The following is a 24,622-nucleotide window of genomic DNA, read 5'->3' on the forward strand; positions in this document are numbered from 1 at the left end:
GGGCTTGTTTCTCAGAGATGGCACCTTCTATGTATTCTCAAATGGGGGAAGGCACAAATAAGCTCCCTCAGGCCTCTTTTAAAAGGGCACTAATCCAATTCATGAAGGCAGAGGCCTCGTGACCTAACCTCTTCCAAAGTCCCCACCTCTTAATACTATCACCTTGGGGGGTTAGGTTTCATATACAAGTTTTGAGGAGACACAAAAATTCGACCACAGCACCATATATCTGATCACGACAATCTCCAAAATACATAAGGAACTTATACAACTCAATAGCAAAAACTCAACCCAATTAATAAATCAGCAAATGACCTAAATAGACATTTCTCAAAAGAAGAAATTCATGTAAGTACGGCACACTAACTGATTGTGCCACTGGAGCACCCGAAAAGAAGAAATTCACATGGTCAACAGGTATATAATCTCTAATCATCAAGAAAATATAAAGCGAACCCACAATGAGATATCAGCTCACATTTGTCAGAATAGCTATCAGCAAAGACAAAAGATAACAAATGTTGGCAAGGATGTAGAGAAATGTGAATTCTTATACACTGTTGGTGGGAAAGTAAATTGATATAGTGTATGGAAAACAGTAAGGAAGTTCCTCAAAGAAATAAATATAGAACTACCATATGATCCAGCAATCCTACATCTGGGTATATATCCAAAGGAATTGAAAACAGAATCATGAAAAGACATCTGCACTCCATGTTCACAGTAGCATTATTCACAATAGCCAAGTAATGGAAACAACCTAAATATCCTTCAATGGAAGAAAAGATAAAAATAAAATGTGGTGTGTGTGTACATATACATGCACACACATAAACACACACACAACGTAACATTATTCAGCCTTAAAAAAGGATTCTGCCATTTGCAACAACCTGGATGAAACTGGAGAACAACTCAAATAATATCAATAGGGCCCAATTTCCTTCTAGCTATTATCTCTGTACTTGGCTCTGCTCTCATAGACCAACTCTCACTAGTGCAAAGATGACCATCAGCAACTCCAAATTTCTATCCCTACTCAGTGGCATATGTGTGGGCGTGCATTTGATGCACTACACAAGGTACCAAAACAAGGGGGCAAAGGAACTGAATCTAACCAACACCAATCTAACTCAGCCCTGGCATATATGAGAAAGAGGCACACTTTTCTTCACACCAAGTCATCTTCAGCAAGTTGTGCATTAGAGGACACCTTTCTATAATTCATCCATCAGAGGGACACTGTTTGGTAATTACTTCATAGAGATATAATGTAAGCTAGCAGAAACCTGACTCAAACAGAAATCCCAAATTCACTCTGATTAAATGTAACTGTTTTGACTTGGGACACAGATCTATCTCTGAACTAATCACTCTAGCCTAGAGCCTAGATTTTAAAAATCTCCACCTGAAGTACTTGGACTGAAAATGACAGGGGTAATTTCCACCCAAAGCAAGATCAGTGTGATATTTTAAAGGAAGGGAGAACTATACAGAAGTTAGCAAAAACAACAAATGTCCATGGCTTCACAGTATCTTTAGAAGAAAAAATTCAAACTTCTTACTAAGGCCACAAGGCCCTGCATCTGGCTCAAGCCTATCCCTACAAGCCTATCTTGACCCATTCTGTCCCTCTCTCACTAAGCTCCAATGGTCTTCATTCAGTTCCTCAAACATGCAAAGCTTTTTCTGACTTCAGGTCCTTGCCCATATTGTTTTACTCTACTGAAATGTTTTCCTCAATTTCTTCATGGCTAATTCCTCATCTTTCAAGACTCAGAGCAAATGTCAGCTCCTCTGGCAGGACTTCTCCAGGTATTCTCTATCTCAATCTCCTGCTGCTTCCCTTTGAAATATATATGGCAATATTTTATTTATTATGTTTATTTTTGTCTTTTTTCCCCAGCTTACTATAAACTCCATGAGAAAAACAGTACAATTCACCAGTAACTTATAGCATTAAAGGAACATAGCTGAACTGCAAATGAATTGGGTAAATGTATGGATTAATCAGTGAATTAACGGATCTATATTGAAAACAAGAAAAGTCCTAAACACAAACTAAACATACCAAAGCTATCAACAAGATGCAATTTAATTTGATCCACATTGAAAGTCAATGCTTGGTGCTGATAACTAGTTTGTAGGCATAGTTAGGGCTCATTACTAAGTGGAAGACATTCTTATTAACCCACTTATGCCTAGCGTTCTGTTATTGGAACGCTAAGCATGTGGGAGTTATTTATATCCTACTGCTCAGGGTCATCGCCAAAGTTTGATTGCAAAAATTCAAAAAATTGCCACCTTAGCTATAAATGGATTAACAGTTCTTCTAATTGTCCCTAGCTTAGAAGGGTAGGGGCCAGGGACATGCCTCATTACGGGAGGGTGAAAGTACTCCAACCTGGAGCTCCTTCAACAGGAAGGATTTCTGCCAGTAGATTACCTTTGGACACAAACTGTAACTCTTCCCTGGGTCTTCAGCCCATTGGTATACTCTGCAAATTTTGATCAAGCTTCCACAATCACATGAACCATATACATACATACACACAGACACACACACACACACACACACACACGTGTGTGTGTGTGTGTTTCTGTCTCTCTGGAGAACTGACTCATCAGTGAGTATGGTCTATACAGTTTTAAAATTAAAAAGATGTTAACTAAGAATTATATACAAAACCAAACTGTATTTCACTTGTCGCAAGAACAAAGATTCTTAAGTATATGAGAGTTCAAGAAGTGAATGAAATCTTTATATCTTTCTGAAGTTTGTGTGAAAAACATAGTCTAGCTAATCAAAGAAGTGAATAACCATAAGAAGTCATAAAACCTGGGAAACTACAGAAAAAAGTACTGCTAGTGAGCAATAAATCAATTTAAACACAATTTAAATAGCTGGCAAACACCATTATAAAACCAAATATAACTGTTTAATCTTTCAAAGAAAGCTACATCATATGAAAATAATAATGTAATAAATTTGATAAAATACAACAAAAACTGCTGATTAGGCTGGTAGTATAGTGGTTTTTATTTTCATTTTACAAGAAGGAAAAAAGCAAAAGAGCATTAAAAAGTGTGAGTTAAACCAAGCATACAATAAAAATAAATATAAATGAAATAAATTAATAAGTGTTAATGTATGCCCTTTTCTTTGTATTTTATGTTTATGATTTTGTCTCGCTGACCTTAGGTATGCCTTCTTATCAGATATATAAAAGCCTAGGGCAGCTTTGTATCCTTGGTGGTTTCACCTTACTCTGGTTTAAATGTGTCCCCTAGAATTCATGTGTTGGAAACTTAATCTCCAATGTGACAATGTTATGAGATAGGGTCTAATGTAAGCATTTCTGTCATGAAGCTCCACCTCATGAATAGATTAATACCATCATTATTAAAAAGGCTCTAGGAGTGGGTTCTTTCTCCTACTCTCTTTTTGCCCTTCCACCTTTCACCAGTTGAGGACAAAGCACACCATCTTGGAATCAGAATCACCAAACGTATCAGTGCCTTAATATTAGGATTCCCAGCCTCCAGAACTGTGAGCCAGAACACCCACTCTGTGTCATTCCATTATAGCACCACAAACCAACCAAGATACACCTATATCAATTATATTAGTTACTTATTTAAATGTTTGAGCACAGGTACAATGCAAAATCCTTTGCTACAGTATATATAAGACATTTAAAATAACAGCAAGAAAGCAATTAATTTAGTACCAACCAATCCTGCTCTCATGGAATTTACAATATAATTGGCAAAATATAAAAAAAAAATTTAGTAAAGATAATCCAGTAATACATTAAAAAGATAACAGCTGTACTCCAGCTTAAGCAGCAAAGCGGACTCTATCACTTAAAACAAGTAAAATAAAACAAGTGAGGGTGGTTTCTTCCAGAATGCAGGCACAGTTCAATATTAGGAAGCATTCATATAATTCATTAAATTATTAAATCAAAGGACTAAGGCCATGTGGGTACTGAATACACATTCCATAAAATTCATCAACATTCCTGGTTTTTAAAAATCCTTATAAAACAAAAATATATTAATATATATTTAATTTTTCTGGCTCATGCCTATAATCCCAGCACTTTGGGAGGCTAAGGCGGGTGGATGACATGAGACTAGGGTTTGAGACAAACATGATAGAATCCCATCTCTACTAAAAATACAAAAAGTAGCTGGGCGTGGTGGCACACGCCTATAATCCCAGCTAGTCAGGAGATTGAGGCATGAGAATCACTTGAACCCAGGAGGCAGGGGTTGCAGTGACCCAAGACAGGGCTACTGCATTCCAGCCTGGGTAAGACAGTGAGACTCTCTCTCAAAAAAAAATATATATATATTTTTTTTTTCTTAATATGGAAAAAAAAGCCTGTATCATGTTTAGTGATCAGGTACTAGAAAGCTTTCCATTAAAATCAGAAATAAAAATAAGGATTCCCACTAACCAGGATAAACTCCCAAAAATGCAATCAATATGTAAGCTAATCATTGAAATTTAACTGAATCCAATTGAAATTGAAATTTAACTGAATCTTCCCATGTGTGGTGACTGGAACCCTACAATTTCAACTAAACACTAGGAATTCCATCTAGGTGTGTGAGTGAAAGAGCAAGTGACTGATGGTTTTCTAGGTATTTCAGGATCTATTCCTCTGGTTACCCTTGTCCTTTACCATCAAGACTGACTGTGTCTACATATGGAGGATAATTCTAAAAGTAAGAGGAAGTTCTGATATCCAAATGGGAACTACTCCACAACAATAATGCAATGTGAATGAGCACTCTTAAAGATAAAGAAGTTGGATATACAACAAAAGGGAAAGTAAATTCCCAATAAGGGATTGGGGTTGAGGGAAAGGTAGCTACTAAGGACATTAAATGAAGCTACTCACATTTCAAAAACTTGAGAAATTGGTTGAAGATCTGAGCCAACTGGAAGACAGACAACTAATATCTCAAGGAAGCATTCAAACCCACAGTATGAAGATTGTTGGACAAAAAGGTTAGGTGTATAAAAATGCCAATTCTGTTGCCTATCTGATTTGCTTGTCACCTTCCAGTGTTTACTCTCATATTTTATCTAAATTTAGAAACAAAGGATATGTGGTCCATGATTATTGTTTTCTTGTTTAGTGGCAGTAAATAAAAGAGATCCCATACTCTGATTTATAATATATCACTAGTCTATTAAAAGACATTAAGGCCAGGCGCAGTGGCTCATGCCTGTAATCCCAGCACTTTGGGGGGCCGAGGTGGGTGGATCACCTGAGGTCGGGAGTTCGAGACCAGCCTGATCAACATGGAGAAACCCCATCTCTATTAAAATACAAAATTAGCCAGGCCTGGTGGCGCATGCCTATAATCCCAGCTATTTGGGAGGCTGAGGCAGAAGAATCGCTTGAACCCGGGATGCAGAGGTTGTGGTGAACCGAGATCGTGCCATTGCACTGTAGCTTGGGCAACAAAAGCAAAAGTCTGTCTCAAAAAAGACATTCAAAGAAAGTAAATCTAATAAAACAGAAACACAATAGAAATGATTTTGCCTTTCAATTTAATGTGGAAGAATCTTTCCTTACGTATCTAAAATGATACAATTTTAGTCATAGTTATTACTCAGAAAAAATCCAAATAGCCTTTGTCACTAACTTGTCACTAACTCTAGTGTTCAGAGTCTAGTGTCACTAACTCTGGATCATAAAGATCCAGAGAAATGCTCCTTGCTTTTCTTTCTGACCCCATTAGAACTACAACTAATAACAATTATACTCATCAATAAAACTGGACCTCATGAAAATCTATGGAAATTGAGGTTGCTCCCTTCATCCTAACTTGGGTATCATAAAAAGTATTTTAAACTGACAAAAATATAATATACTAACCTAGTTTTATTAAATTATTTATATGTAGATGCTTATAATTTGACTACCAGACCAAGTAGCAAGATAGATGAGACAGAGAAGAAATCTCAAATTCGGGTTTAAGTTAACTGCTGATGTGCTATTACCAGACAATGACAGTGTAAGAACTACAATCTTTTTACCTGCATGTCTTAATAACTGAAAGAAAATAAGAAGGACATTTTACAAAAGGACGTCTTACAAAAAGAGTAGCTCTAACAGGTGATGAGGGTCCCTTTCCCTAAAATAAAACACATGGAAAGAAACAATAGGGAAGGGAAAAAGAAACAGCCAGGTGTTTGACTCTTAGGTCATATTAAGGATTTATCAAAATAAGTGCACCTATGTTCACATGCAAGAATACAATCCATTTCAGAGACGATATTAGTCGTTCTCACACTGCTATGAAGAAATACCCAAGACTGGGCAATCTATTAAGAAAATAGGTTTAATTGACTCATAGTTCCACAGGGCTCAGGAGGCCTTAGGAAACTTACTATCATGGCAGAAGGAGAAGCAAACATGTCCTTCTTCACATGGGGGTAGTAGAAACAAGTGTCAAGCAAAAGGGAGAAAAACCCCTTGTAAAACCATCCGATTAGCCGGGCACGGTGGCTAACACCTACAATCCCAGCACTCTGGGAGGCCAAGGCGGGTGGACCACTTGAGGTCAGAAGTTTGGGACCAGCCTGACAAACATGGTGAAACCCTGTCTCTACTAAATTATTAGCCAGGAGTAGTGGTGCGTGACTGTAATCCCAGCTACTCAGGAGGCTGAGGCAGGAGAATCGCTTGAACCTAGGAAGCTGTAGTGAGCCGAGTTCGCACCACTGCACTCCAGCCTGGGCAATGGAGCGAGACTCCATCTCAAAAAAAAAAAAAAAAACAAAAAGAAAACAAAACAAAAAAAAAATAACAAACCATCCAATTTCATGAGAATTCATTCACTATCACAAGAACAGCATGGGGGATCTGCTCCCATTATCTAATCACCTCCCATGAGGTCCCACCCCCAACACATGGGGATTACAATTCAAGATGAGATTTTGGGTGGGGACACAGCCAAACCATATCATGTATTAATATATTCATTATTCAGATTTTCAGAGGCAGCACAGAAGTCAGGAAGCCTAAATTCTTTCCGTCTTTTTGTTTGTTCTTCTAAATATACAAGTAATACATTGCTCACTGAAAACGTTTGGAAAATAAAAGAGGGTAAGTAACATCAAATGGACAATCTGACCGCCAAGAGATGACATTTTATATCGGTCAGGTTTCTTTTTCTTTTTTTCTTCTTTTTCCTTTTTGAGACAGAGTCTCCCTCTGTCACCCAGGCTGGAGTGCAGTGGCACGATCTCGGCTCACTTCAAGCTCCGCCTCCCGGGTTCACACCATTCTCCTGCCTCAGCCTCCGAGTAGCTGGGACTACAGGCGCCCGCCACCACGCCCGGCTAATTTTTTGTATTTTTTAGTAGAGATGGGGTTTCACCGTGTTGGCCAGGATGGTCTCAATCTCCTGACCTCGTGATCCACCTGCCTCGGCCTCCCAAAGTGCTGGTATTACAGGCGTGAGCCACCGCGCCCAGCCCGGTCAGGTTTCTTACTTACAAATACCAACCAATCTGGCAAAAGTAAACAGAACAGGACTTTACTGTGGCTCAGGCCTATGATCCCAACACTTTGGGAGGCTGAGGCAGGCAGATCGCTTGAGGTCAGGAGTTTGAGACCAGCCTGGCCAACATAGTGAAACCCCATCTCTACTAAAAGTACAAAAATTAACCAGGTATGGTGGCGCAGGCCTGTGGTCCCAGCTACTCGGTAGGGTAAGGCAGGAGAATCGCTTGAACCTGGGAGGCAGAGGTTGCAGTGAGCCAAGATTGAGCTACTGCACTCCAGCCTGGGTGATAGAGTGAGACTCTGTCTCAAAAAAGAAAAAAAAAAAAAGAAGAAGAAGAAGAGGTCTCTATTATGCAGTTCACAAAATCATTGACAGAATTATAGAAACAGACTCAGAATTAAACTTCCAGAAGCAATATCCGAAGCTACCACAGAAGGCCTGATGAAGATGATGCATTCTTACTTTTACCATCATCAAATGCCAAGAACCCAACTTTATTACAAATGCTACTGCCACCAATGCCAACACCACTCTTGCATCAAGAATGTGATCTCAGCCGGGAGCAGTGGCTCACGTCTGTAAACCCAGCACTTTGGGAGGCCGAGGCGGGCAGATCATGAGGTCAGGAGATCGAGACCATCAGGGCTAACACAGTGAAACCCCGTCTCTACTAAAAGTACAAAAAATTAACCAGGCGCGGTGGAAGGTGCTTGTAGTCCCAGCTACTCAGGAAGCTGAGGCAGGAGAATCGCTTGAACCAGGAGGTGGAGGTAGCAGTGAGCCAAGATTGCACCACTGCACTCCAGCCTGGGTGACAGAGCAAGACTCCATCTCAAAAAAAAAAAAAAAAAAAAGAAAAAGAAAAAGAATGTGATCTCAGGCAGGCACAGTGGCTCAAAACTGTAATCCCAGTCTTTTCAGAGGCCAAGGCCCAAGGATCACTTGAGCCCATGGGTTCAAGACCAGCCTGGGCAACATGGTGAGACTCTGTCTCTACCAGGAAAAAAAAAAAAAAGAAAAGGAATGTGACCTCACAACCACTGGAAAACCTATGCTGCTGCTGCTACACTCATAACCAAAAACAAGACACATTTGCCACCACTCATACATCAAAAATGGAGATTTGATATAGGGTCCCTTCCTGTCACTTGTCAAAGTCTCACGGGTGGCTCTGACCTGAAAAGTAGAGGTCATTTGTCTGATGCCTAGCTGCAAGATACACATTCATATATTTATTTAATTATCCTGACAGGAAACACAGGTTCTAGATAATTACTCACAGAGCATCTTATGCCAGTTCCCTCGATTCCCTATGGTGCAAAACAGTAAAAGCAGATGTCATCATCCGCTGGTGCAAGAGTTGGAAACAAAGGAGAGGAACTCTGAAATTATACAATGCAGAGCTTATATAGGAACTGCCAGCACATGTGCTCCTCCTTTCCTTCAGAGAGAAGGTAAACAAATCCTTTCTGTGGAGAGAAGAAGATGGTCTCTAGGTTTTCAAAACCTTTGAAGTATGAGCAAATGACTCAGGTTTTATTATCATTAGAATGCAAACTAATGGCTTCTTTAGGTCTATCACCTTTAGAATGTGAACAAATGGCTGTGGGTCAACACACAATCTCAAACTTCAAAGGCATGTGTACCATTCATACATCCTTTAATGCAGGGGCCAAGTGTTCTGTGCTCAAAAAATCCTGAGTGTGCAGAAACATGAAAATATTAACAGACTATTGTTTCCCCATTTGGGAGATTTACAATCTGAGCTGTAATTTGTATCATATTTAAGGTTCATAACAAGGGAATTCCCAGAAGATGATTATACTCAGTCATGCATATGATAGCTATCTACCACATCGCTGTTTAAACAGTATGTTTATCATTCCTGTTTTTTCTTATACCATCTATGCTTATATTGAACCAAAGATCATCTCATATTTATACTACGTTTGAAATTTTATTCTCATGTAATTAAATTATCCTACAAACAGTGGCATTTCACACTTCAAATAAAAATCTTAGGCATAAGCCTTACATGTAAGAGATATTCATCGGCAGCTGGATTGTTTGAAATGGTGGTAGAAAACTAGGATCCCCACCAATTAGTCTCCTTTCTTTGTTTCATTATATATTACAGTGTAATAAAAATAGAAAAAAAAGTTCAAATTAAATGTAATATGCTTGAATCATCCCGAAACCATCCCCTACCCCACCTCTGGTCCATGAAAAAAACTGTCTTCCACAGATCCTGTCCCTGGTGCCAAAAAGACTGGGGACCACTGGTTTAAGCTACTCAGTCTTTGGTATTTCGTTATAACACCCTGAAAAAACAAAGACAGAGTCCAAGCCAACTAAGACATATCTACATACATTAATTTCAAGGAATGCTTCCGTGAAAAGGAAAACTGGAGTATCATATATATTACACTGTCATCCTGTTTCTTTTTAAAAGAAAAAGATAAAGAATACTATACCTGTGAATACCTATTATTGTAGTATATATGAATATAGAAAAACTTTTGGAAGCAAACGCAATGTGCTTATAACTCTAAATATCTAAAGGTATGGGTAGGGAAGTACAGGTGTGAGGTTACCTGGAATGGGGGCAGAGATTAACTTTTGCTTTAAACACAGTTCACTTTGTTTCAATACATAGATTAAGAAAATGCACATCTTCCTAATCCTTTTTCATTAGGTATTTTTAAATTAAAAATGTACTTTAGATTTTATCTAATTCTACTTCAGCATCAATCAATGAAATCACAATTTCAAAAATATTGAACTAATTTGTATTTCTATAAAAAACAGTACTGACAGGTGACAACGTGCTAGCAGCCCTCACTCTCAGCGCCTCCTCAGCCTCCAGCCTCAGTGTCCACTCTGGGAGCCTTGAGGAGCCCTTCAGCCTGCCACAGCACCGTGGGAGCCCCTCTCTGGGCTGGCTGAGGCCAGAGCCCCCTCCCTCTGCTTGCCGGGAGGTGTGGAGGGAGAGGCGGCGGCAGGAGCCGGGGTTGCGCTTGCGGGCCAGTGTGAGTTCCGGTGGGCGCCGATGCAGGCTCTGCGGGCCCCACAGGCCCCACACACGGAGCGGCCAGCCGGTACCACCAGCCCAGGTCAGTGAGGGGCTTAGCACCTGGGCCAGCAGCTGCAGAGGTTGCCCGGGGTCCCCCAGCAGTGCCCGCCCACTGGCACCGCACTCAACTTCTCGCCGGGCCCTAGCTGTCTCCCCACTGGGCAGGGCTGGGGACCTGCAGCCCGCCATGTCTGAGCTCCTCCCCGTGTGGTGGGCTCCCGCAAGGCCTGAGCCTCCCCGACTGGGCACTGCCCTCTGCTCCGTGGCACCCGGTCCCATCGACAGCCCAAGGGCTGAGGAGTGCAGGTGTGGCTCCGGACTGGCGGGCAGCTCCGCCTGCAGCCCTGGTGCAGGATCCACTGGGTGAAGCCAGCTGGGCTCCTGAACTGGATGGGGACTTGGAGAACTTTTATATCTAGCTGGAGGATCGTATGTGCACCTATCAACACTCTGTGTCTAGCTCAGGGTTTGTAAATACACCAATCAGCACTCTGTGTCTAGCTCAAGGTTTGTGAATATACCAATTAGTACTCTGTATCTAGCTAACCTAGTGGAGACTGGGAGGACTAGCACTCTGCGACTCTGTGTCTAGCTCAAGGATTGTAAATGTACGAATCAGCACTCTGTGTCTAGCTCAGGGTTTGTAAATACAGCAATTAGCACTCTGTGTCTAGCTCAGGGTTTGTGAATACACCAATTGGTACTCTGTATCTAGCTAACCTAGTGGAGACTTGGAGGACTAGCACTCTGTGACTCTGTGTCTAGCTCAAGGATTGTAAATGCACCAATCAGCACTACGTGTATAGCTCAAGATTTGTAAATACACCACTCTGTACTGTGTCTAGCTCAAGGTTTGTAAACCCACCAGTTGGTACTCTGTATCTAGCTAACTGTATCTAGCTAACTAGCACTCTGTGACTCTGTGTCTAGGTCAAGGATTGTAAACATACCAATCAGCACTCTGTCAAAACAGACCAATCAGCTCTCTGCAAAGTGCACCAATCAGCTCTCTGGAAAATGGACCAATCAGCAGGATGTGGGTGGGGCCAGATAAGGGAATAAAAGCAGGCTGGCGGGCCAGCAGTGGCAACCCACTTGGGTCCCCTTCCACACTGTGGAAGCTTTGTTCTTTCGCTCTTTGCAATAAATCTTGCTGCTGGTCACTCTTTGGGTCCACGCTGCCGTTATGAGCTGTAACACTCACCGCGAAGGTCTGCAGCTTCACCCCTGAAGCCAGCAAGACCACGAACCCACTGGGAAGAACAAACAACTCCAGACGCGCTGCCTTTAAGAGCTGTAACCCTCACCACGAAGGTCTGCAGCTAGAAGGAAGAAGCTCCAGACACATCTGAACATCTGAAGGAACAAACTGTGGACACACCATCTTTAAGAACTGTAACACTCACCGCAAGGGTCCGCAGCTTCATTCTTGAAGTCAGTGAGACCAAGAACCCACCAATTCCGGACACAGTACTAACTCATAAAACATTATGCTTTCATACAGTAATATATTTTGTTGGCCAGGATACTACTTAGAAATATTATAGCTATAGTCCTAAGATTAGTCTGTTTATATCTATGTGTTATAGTCAATTTTTGATATTATTATGCTACATTCATAAAGTAAATGGGGAAGCATTCTTTTTGTTTTCCATGACCTGGGTTAGTACACTTGGATTCAAGTTTCATATCTGCCACTAATTATCTGTGTAACCCAGTAAGAGAAGTGAGTTCACAGTTAAGAATTCAATAAAGAATGGATGGAAATATGGAGGCAGGGAATTCCATGTCAAGACCTCTGATAACCCTTTTTAAATTATCCTTCTGCATATAGGAAGATCATAGTTCCTATTATATCCTATTCTGTCACACAAAATCATACACCCAACGGAAGCAAATTTATTTCAAGTTAACTCAAGTTCTATTTGTAAATACTATCTACAACCTCAGAGATAAGCCTCCTAGCCTCTGAGGGGTAAACAGCACCCCAAAACATAAGCCAAAAAGATCCAGAGGTGTGGATATATTCTGCAAACAAAATTATGAATAATATGCAAAGGAAAAAAAGTAAATCCCTTGAGAGGCTGAGGCAGGAGGATTACTTGAAGTCAGGAGTTCAAAACCAGCCTAGGCAACATGGTGAGAGCCCTTCTCTGAAAACAAAGTGTTTAAAAATTGGTCAGTTGTGGTGGTACACACCTGCTGTCCCAGCACTGAGGTCGGAGGCTAATGTGGGCAGATCGCTTTGAGCCTAGGAGTTGGAAGCGCAGTGAGCTATAATCACACCAGTGTACTCCAGTCTAGGCAACAGAGCAAGACCCCATCTCTTAAAAAAAAAAAAAAAGAGTTGAATCCCTGGATAGACCAATAGCAGACTCTGATATCGAGGCAATAATTAATAGCCTACCAACCAAAAAAAGTCCAGGACCAGACGGATTTACAGCCGAATTCTACCAGAGGTACAAGGAGGAGCTGCTGCCATCCCTTCTGAAACTATTCCAATCAACAGAAAAAGAGGGAATCCTCCCTAAATCATTTTATGAGGCCAACATCACCCGGATACCAAAGCCTGGCAGAGACACAACAAAAAAAAGAGAATTTTAGACCAATGTCCCTGAGGAATATCAATGCAAAAATCCTCAATAAAATACTGGCAAACTGAATCCAGCAGCACATCAAAAAGCTTATCCACCATGATCAAGTGGGCTTCATCCCTGGGATGCAAGGCTGGTTCAACATATGCACATCAATAAACATAATCCAGCATATAAACAGAACCAAAGACAAAAACCACATGATTATCTCAATAGATGCAGAAAAGGCTTTTGACAAAATTCAACAGCCCTTCATGCTAAAAACGCTCAATAAATTCGGTATTGATGGAACATATCTCAAAATAATAAGAGCTATTTATGACAAACCCACAACCAATATCATACTGAATGGGCAAAAACTGGAAGCATTCCCTTTGAAAACTGACACAAGACAGGGATGCCCTCTCTCACCACTCCTATTCAACATAGTGTTGGAAGTTCTGGCTAGGGCAATCAGGCAAGAGAAAGAAATCAAGGGTATTCAGTTAGGAAAAGAAGAAGTCAAATTGTCCCTGTTTGCAGATGACATGAATGTCTATTTAGAAAACTCCATCGTCTCAGCCCAAAAATCTCCTTAAGCTGATAAGCAACTTCAGCAAAGTCTCAGGATACAAAAATCAATGAGCAAAAATCACAACCGTTCTTATACACCAGTAACAGACAAACAGCCAAATCATGAATGAACTCCCATTCACAATAGCTTCAAACAGAATAAAATACCTAGGATTCCAACTTACAAGGGATGTAAAGGACCTCTTCAAGGAGAACTACAAACCACTGCTCAGTGAAATAAAAGAGGACACAAACAAATGGAAGAACACACCATGCTCATGGATAGGAAGAATTAATATTGTGAAAATGGCCATACTGCCCAAGGTAACTTATAGATTCAATGCCATCCCCATTAAGCTACCAATGACTTTCATCACAAAATTGGAAAAAACTGCTTTAAAGTTCATATGGAACCAAAAAAGACCCCACATTGCCAAGACAATCCTAAGCCAAAAGAACAAAGCTGGAGGCATCACGCTACCTGACTTCAAACTATACTACATGGCTACAGTAACCAAAACAGCAAGGTACTGGTACCAAAACAGAGATATAGACCAATGGAACAGAACAGAGCCCTCAGAAATAATATCACACATCTACAGCCATCTGATCTTCGACAAACCTGACAAAAACAAGAAATGGGGAAAGGATTCCCTATTTAATAAATGGTGCTGGGAAAATTGGCTAGCCATAAGTAGAAAGCTGAAACTGGATTCTTTCCTTACTCCTTATATGAAATTTAATTCAAGATGGATTAGAGACTTAAATGTTAGACCAAAAACCATAAAAACTCTAAAAGAAAACCTAGGTAATACCATTCAGGACATAGGCATGGGCAAGGATTTCATGTCTGAAACACCAAAAGCAATGGCAACAAAAGCCAAAATTGACAAATGGGATCTAATTAAACTAAAGAGCTTCTGCTCAGCAAAAGAAACTACCATCAGAGTGAACAGGCAACCTACAGAATGGGAGAAAATTTTTGCAATCTACTCATCTGACAAAGGGTTAATATCCAGAACCTATAAAGAACTCAATCAAATTTACAAGAAAAAAACAACCCCATCCAAAAGTGGGCAAAGGATATGAACAGACACTTCTCAAAAGAAGACATTCATACAGCCAACAGACACATGAAAAAATGCTCATCATCACTGGCCATCAGAGAAATGCAAATCAAAACCACAATGAGATACCATCTCACACCAGTTAGAATGGCGATCATTCAAAAGTCAGGAAACAACAGGTGCTGGAGAGGATGTGGAGAAATAGGAACACTTTTACACTGTTGGTGGGACTGTAAACTAGTTCACCCATTGTGGAAAACAGTGTGGCAATTCCTCAAGGATCTAGAACTAGAAATAATATTTGACCCAGCCATCCCAATACTGGGTATATACCCAAAGGACTATAAATCATGCTGCTAGAAAGACACATGCACACATATGTTTACTGTAGCACTATTCACAATAGCAAAGACTTGGAATCAACCCAAATGTCCATCAGTGACAGACTCGATTAAGACAATGTGGCATATATACACCATGGAATACTATGCAGCCATAAAAAAGGATGAGTTTGTGCCCTTTGTAGGGACATGGATGCAGCTGGAAACCATCATTCTCAGCAAACTATTGCAAGAACAGAAAACCAAACACCGCATGTTTTCACTCATAGGTGGGAACTGAACAATGAGATCATTTGGACACAGGAAGGGGAACATCACACACTGGGGACTACTGTGGGGAGGGGACAGGGGGAGGGATAGCATTAGGAGACATACCTAACGTAAATGACGAATTAATGGGTACAGCACACCAACATGGCACATGTATACATATGTAACAAACTGCACATTGTGCACATGTACCCTAGAACTTAAAGTATAATAATTAAAAAAGAAAAAAAGAAAGAGAAAAAAAAAGTAAATCACTGATTTGTTAGACCATTGGTATTTTGAATTTAACACTCAAGGGTTCTGGCTCTGCCCCAAAGGAGAAAGACATTTCAAAACATGAAATTATTTTGTTGCGGCACTTATTTAAAGCATATTTCCTGGAAGATACAGTACACAAGTCACTTAACGCACAGTAAGTAGAAGAGTCTATTCAGAATCTACATCTCAATGCGACTGTGTTAAAATGTAAACCAACTCTGAATGCTGATAGAGATTTTAAAAACTGAAGTTTTGGATAAAATAAAAAGAATAACGATGTGTTTGGCAATAGATCAGATACATAGCATAAACCAGTCTGTAACAGCTCTATGTGGACACAAGAAAAAGTTTTCATAAAAATGTTTTACCCAAAGAGTGCTCCCAACAGCACTGTGCTTATCAAGTGAGAAATTTAAGCTTTAGTGGAAATTTTAACAGCAGTAGAGAAAGGATATGCAACTACTACATGGAAATATGTTTATGAAGAAAGCCAGGAGCCTCTACAAACACTTCCATATTACCTGGGATTTATTCCTAGCAAATGTCAAGGGTCTTGTGTGTAAAATTCCTCTGGGAAAGAGATTCACTGCCAAATGCTCTGGATATATTAGAATTCAAGATTAAAAGGAGGCCAAGTTAATGGGTTTGCATTACAATTCTTTCATTCCTCAATTATGTAAGTATGAAGTTCACATATGGTTAGTTACTGATTAGGAGGGGGAAAAAACTATATTTCTTCTATAAACACAACACTTTGGACTTTAATTCTGATATTTGTTTCCTTTCTGCCATTTTTCTCTCATATATTTAGAGCAAAATTTTTATACTATTACAGAAACTGAATGGATCAACTAAGTAATAACTAATAATTCTATGCAAAAAACAGGGGTGGGGTATATGCATATTGAAGGCATAGTGAGAAAAAATAACATTACATTTAGAAATAAAACCGAATTAATTTAAAAACATATTTACAGATTTGGGAAACTTATGCAAAAACTGATTTAAATTTTCTTTTAACATTTTTACTTTGTAGACAAGCCTATAAGAGAGAATTGTTAAAACATATATACACAGCACCTTGAATAAACAAAAAAATAAGCAAAAGACTATATTTACAAATAAACTATGTATAGTAGACTACAGTATATAGGGAGTTTTTTGTTTGCTTAGTCATACTTTTAAATCATCCTTCTGAAAACAACAGCCCACGTCCTCTGAGGAACTTCCTAATTCACGCACTCCTCTTGTCAATAATGGTATCACTCTCCACCCCAACCCCAATAAAAGGGCCATCCAGGATTCTACTCTGGGAAAGAGAAACCATCTTTCTGTTAGCATAAATAAAACCAGGAGGTTATTTTTCTTTTTTGAGAACTCCTGAAAACTTTTTATTCTTATTCTTTTTTCTAACCAGCACATTGCCTGGTATATACTGCCAGGTAGGCATTCAATAAGCTTTTTTTTTAAACAGGCAATTTATAACACTGGGAAAATTTCATTTCAGTGAAATGATAATCATGTTTTTGGAAACACTGAAATGAAATTTCACCTTATTTCCCCTTATAAATTTTACCTCATTCTCACCTTGTTACAGGTAGTAGGATAGGCATGAGCAGGGCAGGACAGAGCTCTCCCCCTACCCACTAGGAGTATCAGGTGAGGTTTGACGATTGTCACACTGCTCCTCTAAAAATGATAATTTGGCAGCCCACCCAGTGTGCCAGAGAGAGGTCATTTCCTGATGATCCACAGCTACTAAAATTAAAGTGTTAGTTGAATGCAGTTGCCAGGGAGAAAAAACTTCCTGGGCATGCTCACTAAGAGACAAAATGGCAAAATATGACCTTCCAGGTATATACCACCAGAAAAAGGGAAGAAAGCCTCAGACAGGCATGCATGCAACTTGCTAAACACACTGCATGAGCTCCAAGGGTAAGGGAGACACTGCGCATGCAGGAAGCCCACCCTAAGGGAAGGATCATGGGAAAGAGGCGAGCCTATAAAGCCCTAGGATCTTTGACCTTCAGGCACCCTCTTGGATCTCTTCCAAGTGAACTTTCCTTTCTTTCCTGTTCTAAAGCCTTTTAAACAAACTTCGACTCCTACTCTGAAACGGGCCTCAGTCTCTTCCTGCTTTAGGTCCTTCAAAGTCTTTCTTCTGAGGAGGCAAGGACTGAAGTTGCTGCAGACCTGCACCTATGTGCTGCTGGTAACTCAGGGTAACTCGGATCTCTTCCACCAGTAACAGCCTGACTCTGAATAATAGAAGTTTTGTCCCTGCTTTTATAAACCACCTCAGACAGACACTGGAACATGTTAGACAACATTTAAATGCTTTGGGAGGGCATAAAAAATTCTTTAAAAATTCAAGAGCTGTCATAATTGCTGGAAAGACTGGCTTCTTCAGCCCAGTGTGGCTTCACACTAGTCAGAAGACACAGATTCTGTATCCCTCCCCTACCAGGGACCTCCAGGAAAACTCCTTTGGTTGATTCTCAAGAGTCTTCCAAAAAGGCAGAGGGCAGACCAACAGACAGGGGCCGTGAACTCCTCCAACTGCCCCAGGTCTCACACAGCTGTTTATCAACAGTTTAGCTACTGAGCATGTCATATCATACTGGAGGTACCTCCTACCAGGAGGATATTAATCTCCTGCTTCCTACAGGTAATTTCCAGTACAGGAAAGAAGTCCATTCATAAGAGAAAATCAGACCAAAACAAAGAGAAGCATACCCTAAAAACAGAACTCTCTAACAACCAGATCCAGCAAAGTCTGAATCCACTCCTACTCACTCTGAACCTCACTGGTACATGATCTATATATGTCCTTGTTTAAGTTAGTTTGAGTCGAAATTCTGTCAGTTACCCATGAAAGGGGCATGAATATTTGTATTCATCTACTAAAGCAGGCCCCTAGGAAAGTCTATTATGTAATTAAATGAATTTATCTTCATCCAGAAAAGCTGGGGAATACGGATACTAATTAACTAAATCTTGTAATACACTAAATATGTGAACAGGCAATTTTTCAAGAATTTAAAAATATATTTTAAAATGAACAAACTTTTAGTGTTACATAAGGTAGTTTAGAATTCACCATAAAAATCACTACAATTGCCACTATCATTTTACATTTTATAGCTGTCCGAAAACAAGCATATAGTTACTTTAAAAAATCAATACCTTTTTCAGCTCAATTTACCTATTTATCTGTTTATATATATGTTTTTTTAAAAACAGTAAATGTACAGATTTCATTGCTTTTGTGCAACAAGTTCTAGAAACATATTTTGTCTGATCAAGCCATACTCATATTTGGACTGGATACATGAGACTCTAAAATTCCAAAAATAATATTAATTCTAAGATAATCCATATTCCTCATGTATATTTAGATGAAACTGTACCAAGATATGTAACATTTGAGTTTTCATATATTGGGTGAGGTTTTTAATTACTATTTTTTTTATTTCCTACAAATATTTACAAAAAGACCATCTTGCTGGCCTAGAGCTAGCAAAACATCAATTTCAAAAAGTGAAATCTCGCCAGGTGTGGTGGCTCACACCTGTAATCCCAGCACTTTAGGAGGCCGAGGTGGGCAGATCACTTGAGGTCAGGAGTTCAAGATCAGCCTGGCCAATATGTGAAGCCCTTTCTCTACTAAAAAATAGAAAAATTAGCTGGGCATGGTGGTGCGCACCTGAAGTCCCAGCTACTTGGGAAGCTGAGACAGAAGAATCGCTAGAACCCAAGAGGCGGAGGTTGCAGTGAGCCAAGACTGCGCCACTGCACTCCAGCCTGGGCAACAGAGCGAGACTCCATCTCAAAAAAAAAAAAAATGAAATAGTGAAATCTGGATATCTATTCCTTGCTCTCAAATGAGTCAGAAAAACATAATTATACACATACATGCATATATACATAAAGGAAGAGTAAGGCAAACATGGTATAATGTTAATGCTTGAGGAATCTGGATTAGTGTATTCAAGGGTACTTAGTATTATTCTTGAAACTTTTCTGTAAATTTTAAGTTATTTACAGAATAACTTAAACTAATCATATGACAAGGATCTTGTCATATGATTAATAGGGTAAATGATGATTTTTATAAGAACATTTATTTTCTATCTTGTGAACTTTTTTTTCATATCTTTGGCCTGCTTTGTATTTAGATTTTCACATTTACCTTATTCATTTCTAATAATTCTAAGCCTATGAAGTCTTTATCTGATTTGATAGTTCCTCAGAAAGCCATTTGCCTTTTCACTTGAGTCTATGTGATGTTTCACATGATGTAATCAAATCTATCTAATGTTTCCATGAAGTATTTTGCTTTTATACTATGGTTGTAAAGCATTACTTATCTCAAGTTTACATATCCACCTGCATTTGCTTCTGGTTTGAAAAAACAAAAAGAGGAGAAGGAGATAGAAATGTATAGTATAGTAAAACTGAGAAATTATTTATATATTTCCTAATCTGATGCTCAATTTAAAGGAGAAAATAATTCTGATGAATTTTATCTTTTAAAATAGATTTAACATTTTTAACGTGACTGTGTGCTTTATCTCTGTGATAGCTGTGTAGTTACCACAGAACGAAAAGATTAAAGATGTAGACATAACATATGCATGAAAAAATTTTTTTCAAATGTTTAGACTAAAATGTTTTACAGAAGTAACACTTTTGTTAAACTTTCTCTGATATTTAAATGTAATGTGAACCTAAAATTTTATCTGGGATGTGCCACAATCTAACCGTATCCATGGCTTTTATGAGTTAGACATAAACTCGTTATGTGGAAGACAACGAATATCAATGAGTATTCAGGAAGTCAGAGAAATCTAAAGCTATTCTATGTAAATATCCTGAATCGAAGTTTTCCATTTAGTAACAGTATACCACTGTGGTTGAGGCTGCTGGCTTTAGCTCTAACAAGATGGGTTCAAATTGTGGCTATGCTGTGAAATAGTTATGTGATCTAAAGCAAGTTATTTAATGTCTCTGTACTTTGGTTTCCTCATCTGTTAGCTAAGATACCAATACTTATTAACTCATAGGATTTGGGGAAAGATAAATGAGTCAATACATGTAAAACATTTGGAATTGGGACTGCTCCATCAAAGCACTCAATGCATTAGCTATTTTTTGTAATTGTGTCATGTATTTTAGTCTCATCTAAAAACTATGTCTGCATTTTGGTCAAAGGGAATAAAAACTATAAAGAACTTAAGTTTAAAACCTCAGAAGTCAGGGTTCCATTGTTATTCTTCACTAAGTGTATGGCTTTTATGCACCCAACAACAGAGCAGATAAATAACACAAAAACTACTGGGAATGCAGGGATAACATCGTTAAAAATACATAAGCACTGAAGCTTTTCATAATCCTTTTTCAGTATCAAACAGTCCAAGTATACTAAAAAATAAAAACATAAAGAAAAATACAATTAACAAACTTAAAAGCAATAGTATGAATACTTACATACCTAAATAGAGAATGTACATTTTTACAGTAATAGAACATGAACAAAAATCTACCAGGTACCTATTCACACAGAAATCATAAACTTATTCAAAATAGTGTGGCTAATGCTGTTTTATCACGATTCCACCAAATCAGAAATAAAAGTAAAATAATGATGAAAAGTGTTAAAACACTTAAGAATTAAGAACTCATTCATAGTATGGAGATTCCTTAAAGAACTAAAAGTAGATCTACCGTTCAGTCAAGCAATCCCACTACTAGGTATTTACCCAAAGGAAAAGAAGTCATTATATGAAAAAGACACATAAGCAAAGCGTGATGCCTCATGCCTGTAACCCCAGCACTTTGGGAAGCCAAGGGAGGGAGAGGATCACTTGAGCCCAAGAGTTCAAGGCCAGCCTGGACAACACAGTGAGACCTCATTTGAATTTAAAAAGAAAAAGACATATGCGCAGTCATGTTTATAGCAGCACAATTCACAATTGCAAAGACATGGAACCAATCTAAGTGCCCATCAACCAATGAGTGGATAAAGAAAATGTAGTACATATACACCACAGACTACTACTCAGTCATAAAAATAAACAAACTAATGTCTTTTGCAGCAACTTGGATGGAACTGGAGGCCATTAATCTAAGTGAAGTAACCCAGGAATGGAAAACCAAATTCCATTATGTTCTCATTTATAAGTGGGAGCTAAGCTATGAGGATGCAAAGATGTACATAATAAATTTTGGGGACTCTGGGTGGGAGGAGGAAGGTGAGGAGTAAAAGACTAAATATTGGGTACAGTGTACACTGCTCAGGTGATGGGTACAGTCTCAGAATTCACCACTCAGAATTCTCAGAATTCACCACTACAGAATTCATCCATGTAACCAAAAACCACTTGTACCCCAAAAGCTACTGAAATTTTTTTAAAAAGAATTCATTGATAACCCATGGGTAGAAAGAAATCAAAACAACTTATATCAATGTTACTGATAAAAGAACACTTCAATCCAAAAAATGGGATACCATGACAGTTATACCAGCAGAAATATTGCATCCATCTTAACCCTTTTATTCAAAAAAGAAAGTGATTTTTTTTTTAGAGACAGGGTCTCCCTCTGGCACCTAGGCTGGAGTGCAGTGGCACAATCATAGCTCACTGTAACCTCAAACTCCTGGGCTCAAGTGATCCTCCCACCTCAGCCTCACAAGGAGCTGAAATTTTGGGTACAAGCCACCAAGCCTAGCAGAACTCAGAAATCTTAATAAAGAAATTTATTAGTACTTGTTTTAGTCAGCTCAGGCTGTTATAACACTCATTTCTCACAGTTCTAGAAGCTGGGAAGTCTGAATCAGAGCACCTGCATGGTCACAGTCCTGGTGAGAGTTCTCTTCCTGGCTTGCAAATGGAAGTCTTCTTGCTGTGTCCTCACATGCAGAGAGAGAGAGACAGAGAGAGAGAGACAGAGAGAGAGAGAGAGAGAGACAGAGACAGAGAGACAGAGAGAGGCAGAAAGAGAAAAGGAAATATCTCTCATGTTTCTTCTTCTAAAGGTACTAATCCCATCATGAGGGCTCTGCCTTCACAATCTAATCACTTCCCAAAGGTCCCATCTCCAAATACCATTATATTGGAAGTTAGGGCTCCAATATACGCATGGGGTTGGGGGAGGAACAAGGAACACAATTCAGTCTACAGAAGTACTCTTAGTAAAAATGTTATAAAACCAGAAAAATAATAGAAGAAAATAAGCCCAAAAAGATGAAATATAAAATTGGTCAAGAAAAAAGTTCAATGTAATGAAATAAAAATAAACTATAATAGCCAATATAAACAACCTAAAAGCTTATACTTCTAAAAGCTCTATAGAGAAACCCCTTTTGAATCTATTTGTGTAAAAAACGTTTGTGCATGTGTGTGTATGTCTACATCTGTGTGTGTATGATTAAAAACAAGAAAAAAATGCATTCCTGAGAAATTAAAATATTTAAGACTGTATATAAGTACAGGGCAACCAATCTGCCAACTTATAGAAAAGAGATCATTCCCTAGAGAAATATAAAAGTTATTAAAAACTGATCCAAATAGAAGTAGAAAGCTTGAATAATTTCCTTAGAAGAGTTTGAAAGAAGAATTTAAAAACTATCATTTTTAAAGAGAACAGAACCAAGTGATTTCACCAATGAGTTCCATCTAATTTCTAAGATGCATGGAATTCTAGTATTATTTAAACTATTCCAGGTCGATAGAAAAATATTAAAATCTCTACAATTTACCAAAAATACACATAATTCAATGCCATTAAATAAAATATAATTTCCAGCAATATATCAAAAATGTTTAATAGTTTACTCAGTAGAGTCCATTCCAGGAATACAAGAATGGACCAATATTAAGAAAGGTGTCTTCATAATTAATTACATCAAAAAACTGAAGCTTAAACCATATAACTATAATAATGAATGACAAAAAGTATTTCATAAAAACTTAGTCATTCCTAATAAGAACTAGGTAATTCAGTAACCAAATAATAGTATTTAAATAAGACAATGCTTCTTAACAAAACACATTAATACATAATAAAAATAATCCTTAGACTTCTCTGATGAAATATCTAAGAGACTCAGTATAGCCAAATGCCTCAACTACAGTAAAATTTGGCAGTAAGACAGAAGAAATTACAAATTTGAAATTTAATATATATATATTCAAAATATATAGATATTCAAACTCATAAACATACATATATATCTATGTACTTTATATTCACACACAGAAATACCACCAAATTCATATATAAAAATGCATATGTATCCCTTCACAGAAAACATACACAATATACCTAATTATACATTTATATTTATTCTCTGTTAAAATTACTGGTTTACCTGTTTGGGATGTCGGAACAAGGAATTCTTATAGAAAATGTCCTTAGCCTGGCTCCATGTACCATCAATGATGATGATTGTAGAAGGATAAACAGGAGAATCTAATATAAATTCTTCCAAATTAGCAGCTTCAGCCCCAGGATATAATATTAATGTACCAGACTTCCGGCAAACAGTTGAAAGTTCAGGATCTCTGAAAAAGTTTTTTAAAAATATATCTTTATTAGCTTGTGAGGAAAAAAGGTTTTATTATGCTTACTGAATTTCCTAATAAAAGTTTCCCTATATCTAGTCATTTGTCTAATCAAATATAGGTATTAATTAGTTTATAAAGTATGAATTTAAAACACTCAAAATTTTGTGTACTCTATACTGATTTCTTCACCACAATTCTGCCACTCACCTCTAGACTTTCCAATCCTCACTATTCTTCTATTCTTCTCTATTAAAGCTTTTCTATCCAACTGCCAGTGACATAACTTTAGCCCTTCCAAAGAATTCTTCCTTTTCTCACTAATATTTCATGTGTAATCTGATCCACTTTATCAAAGTAAACA

General features: G+C 38.4%; 1 protein-coding gene across 3 annotated transcripts in view; it reads right to left on the minus strand.

Moving 5' to 3' along the window:
• DTWD2 (DTW domain containing 2) overlaps positions 1–24,622 on the minus strand; it is a 207,070-nt gene that overhangs the window by 123,908 nt on the left and 58,540 nt on the right. For 2 of the 3 annotated variants that reach the window (XM_073994087.1, XM_045394134.3), the window contains exon 4: positions 24,066–24,258. In XM_073994087.1, the coding sequence (XP_073850188.1) occupies positions 24,066–24,258 (193 nt within the window). Of the gene's footprint in view, positions 1–22,537; positions 22,598–24,065; positions 24,259–24,622 lie in introns of all 3 variants that reach the window. The other variant, XM_015451411.4, reaches the window with a different exon arrangement.

This window comes from Macaca fascicularis, chromosome 6, assembly GCF_037993035.2.
Source record: "Macaca fascicularis isolate 582-1 chromosome 6, T2T-MFA8v1.1".
NCBI classification, from domain to species: Eukaryota; Metazoa; Chordata; class Mammalia; order Primates; family Cercopithecidae; genus Macaca; species Macaca fascicularis.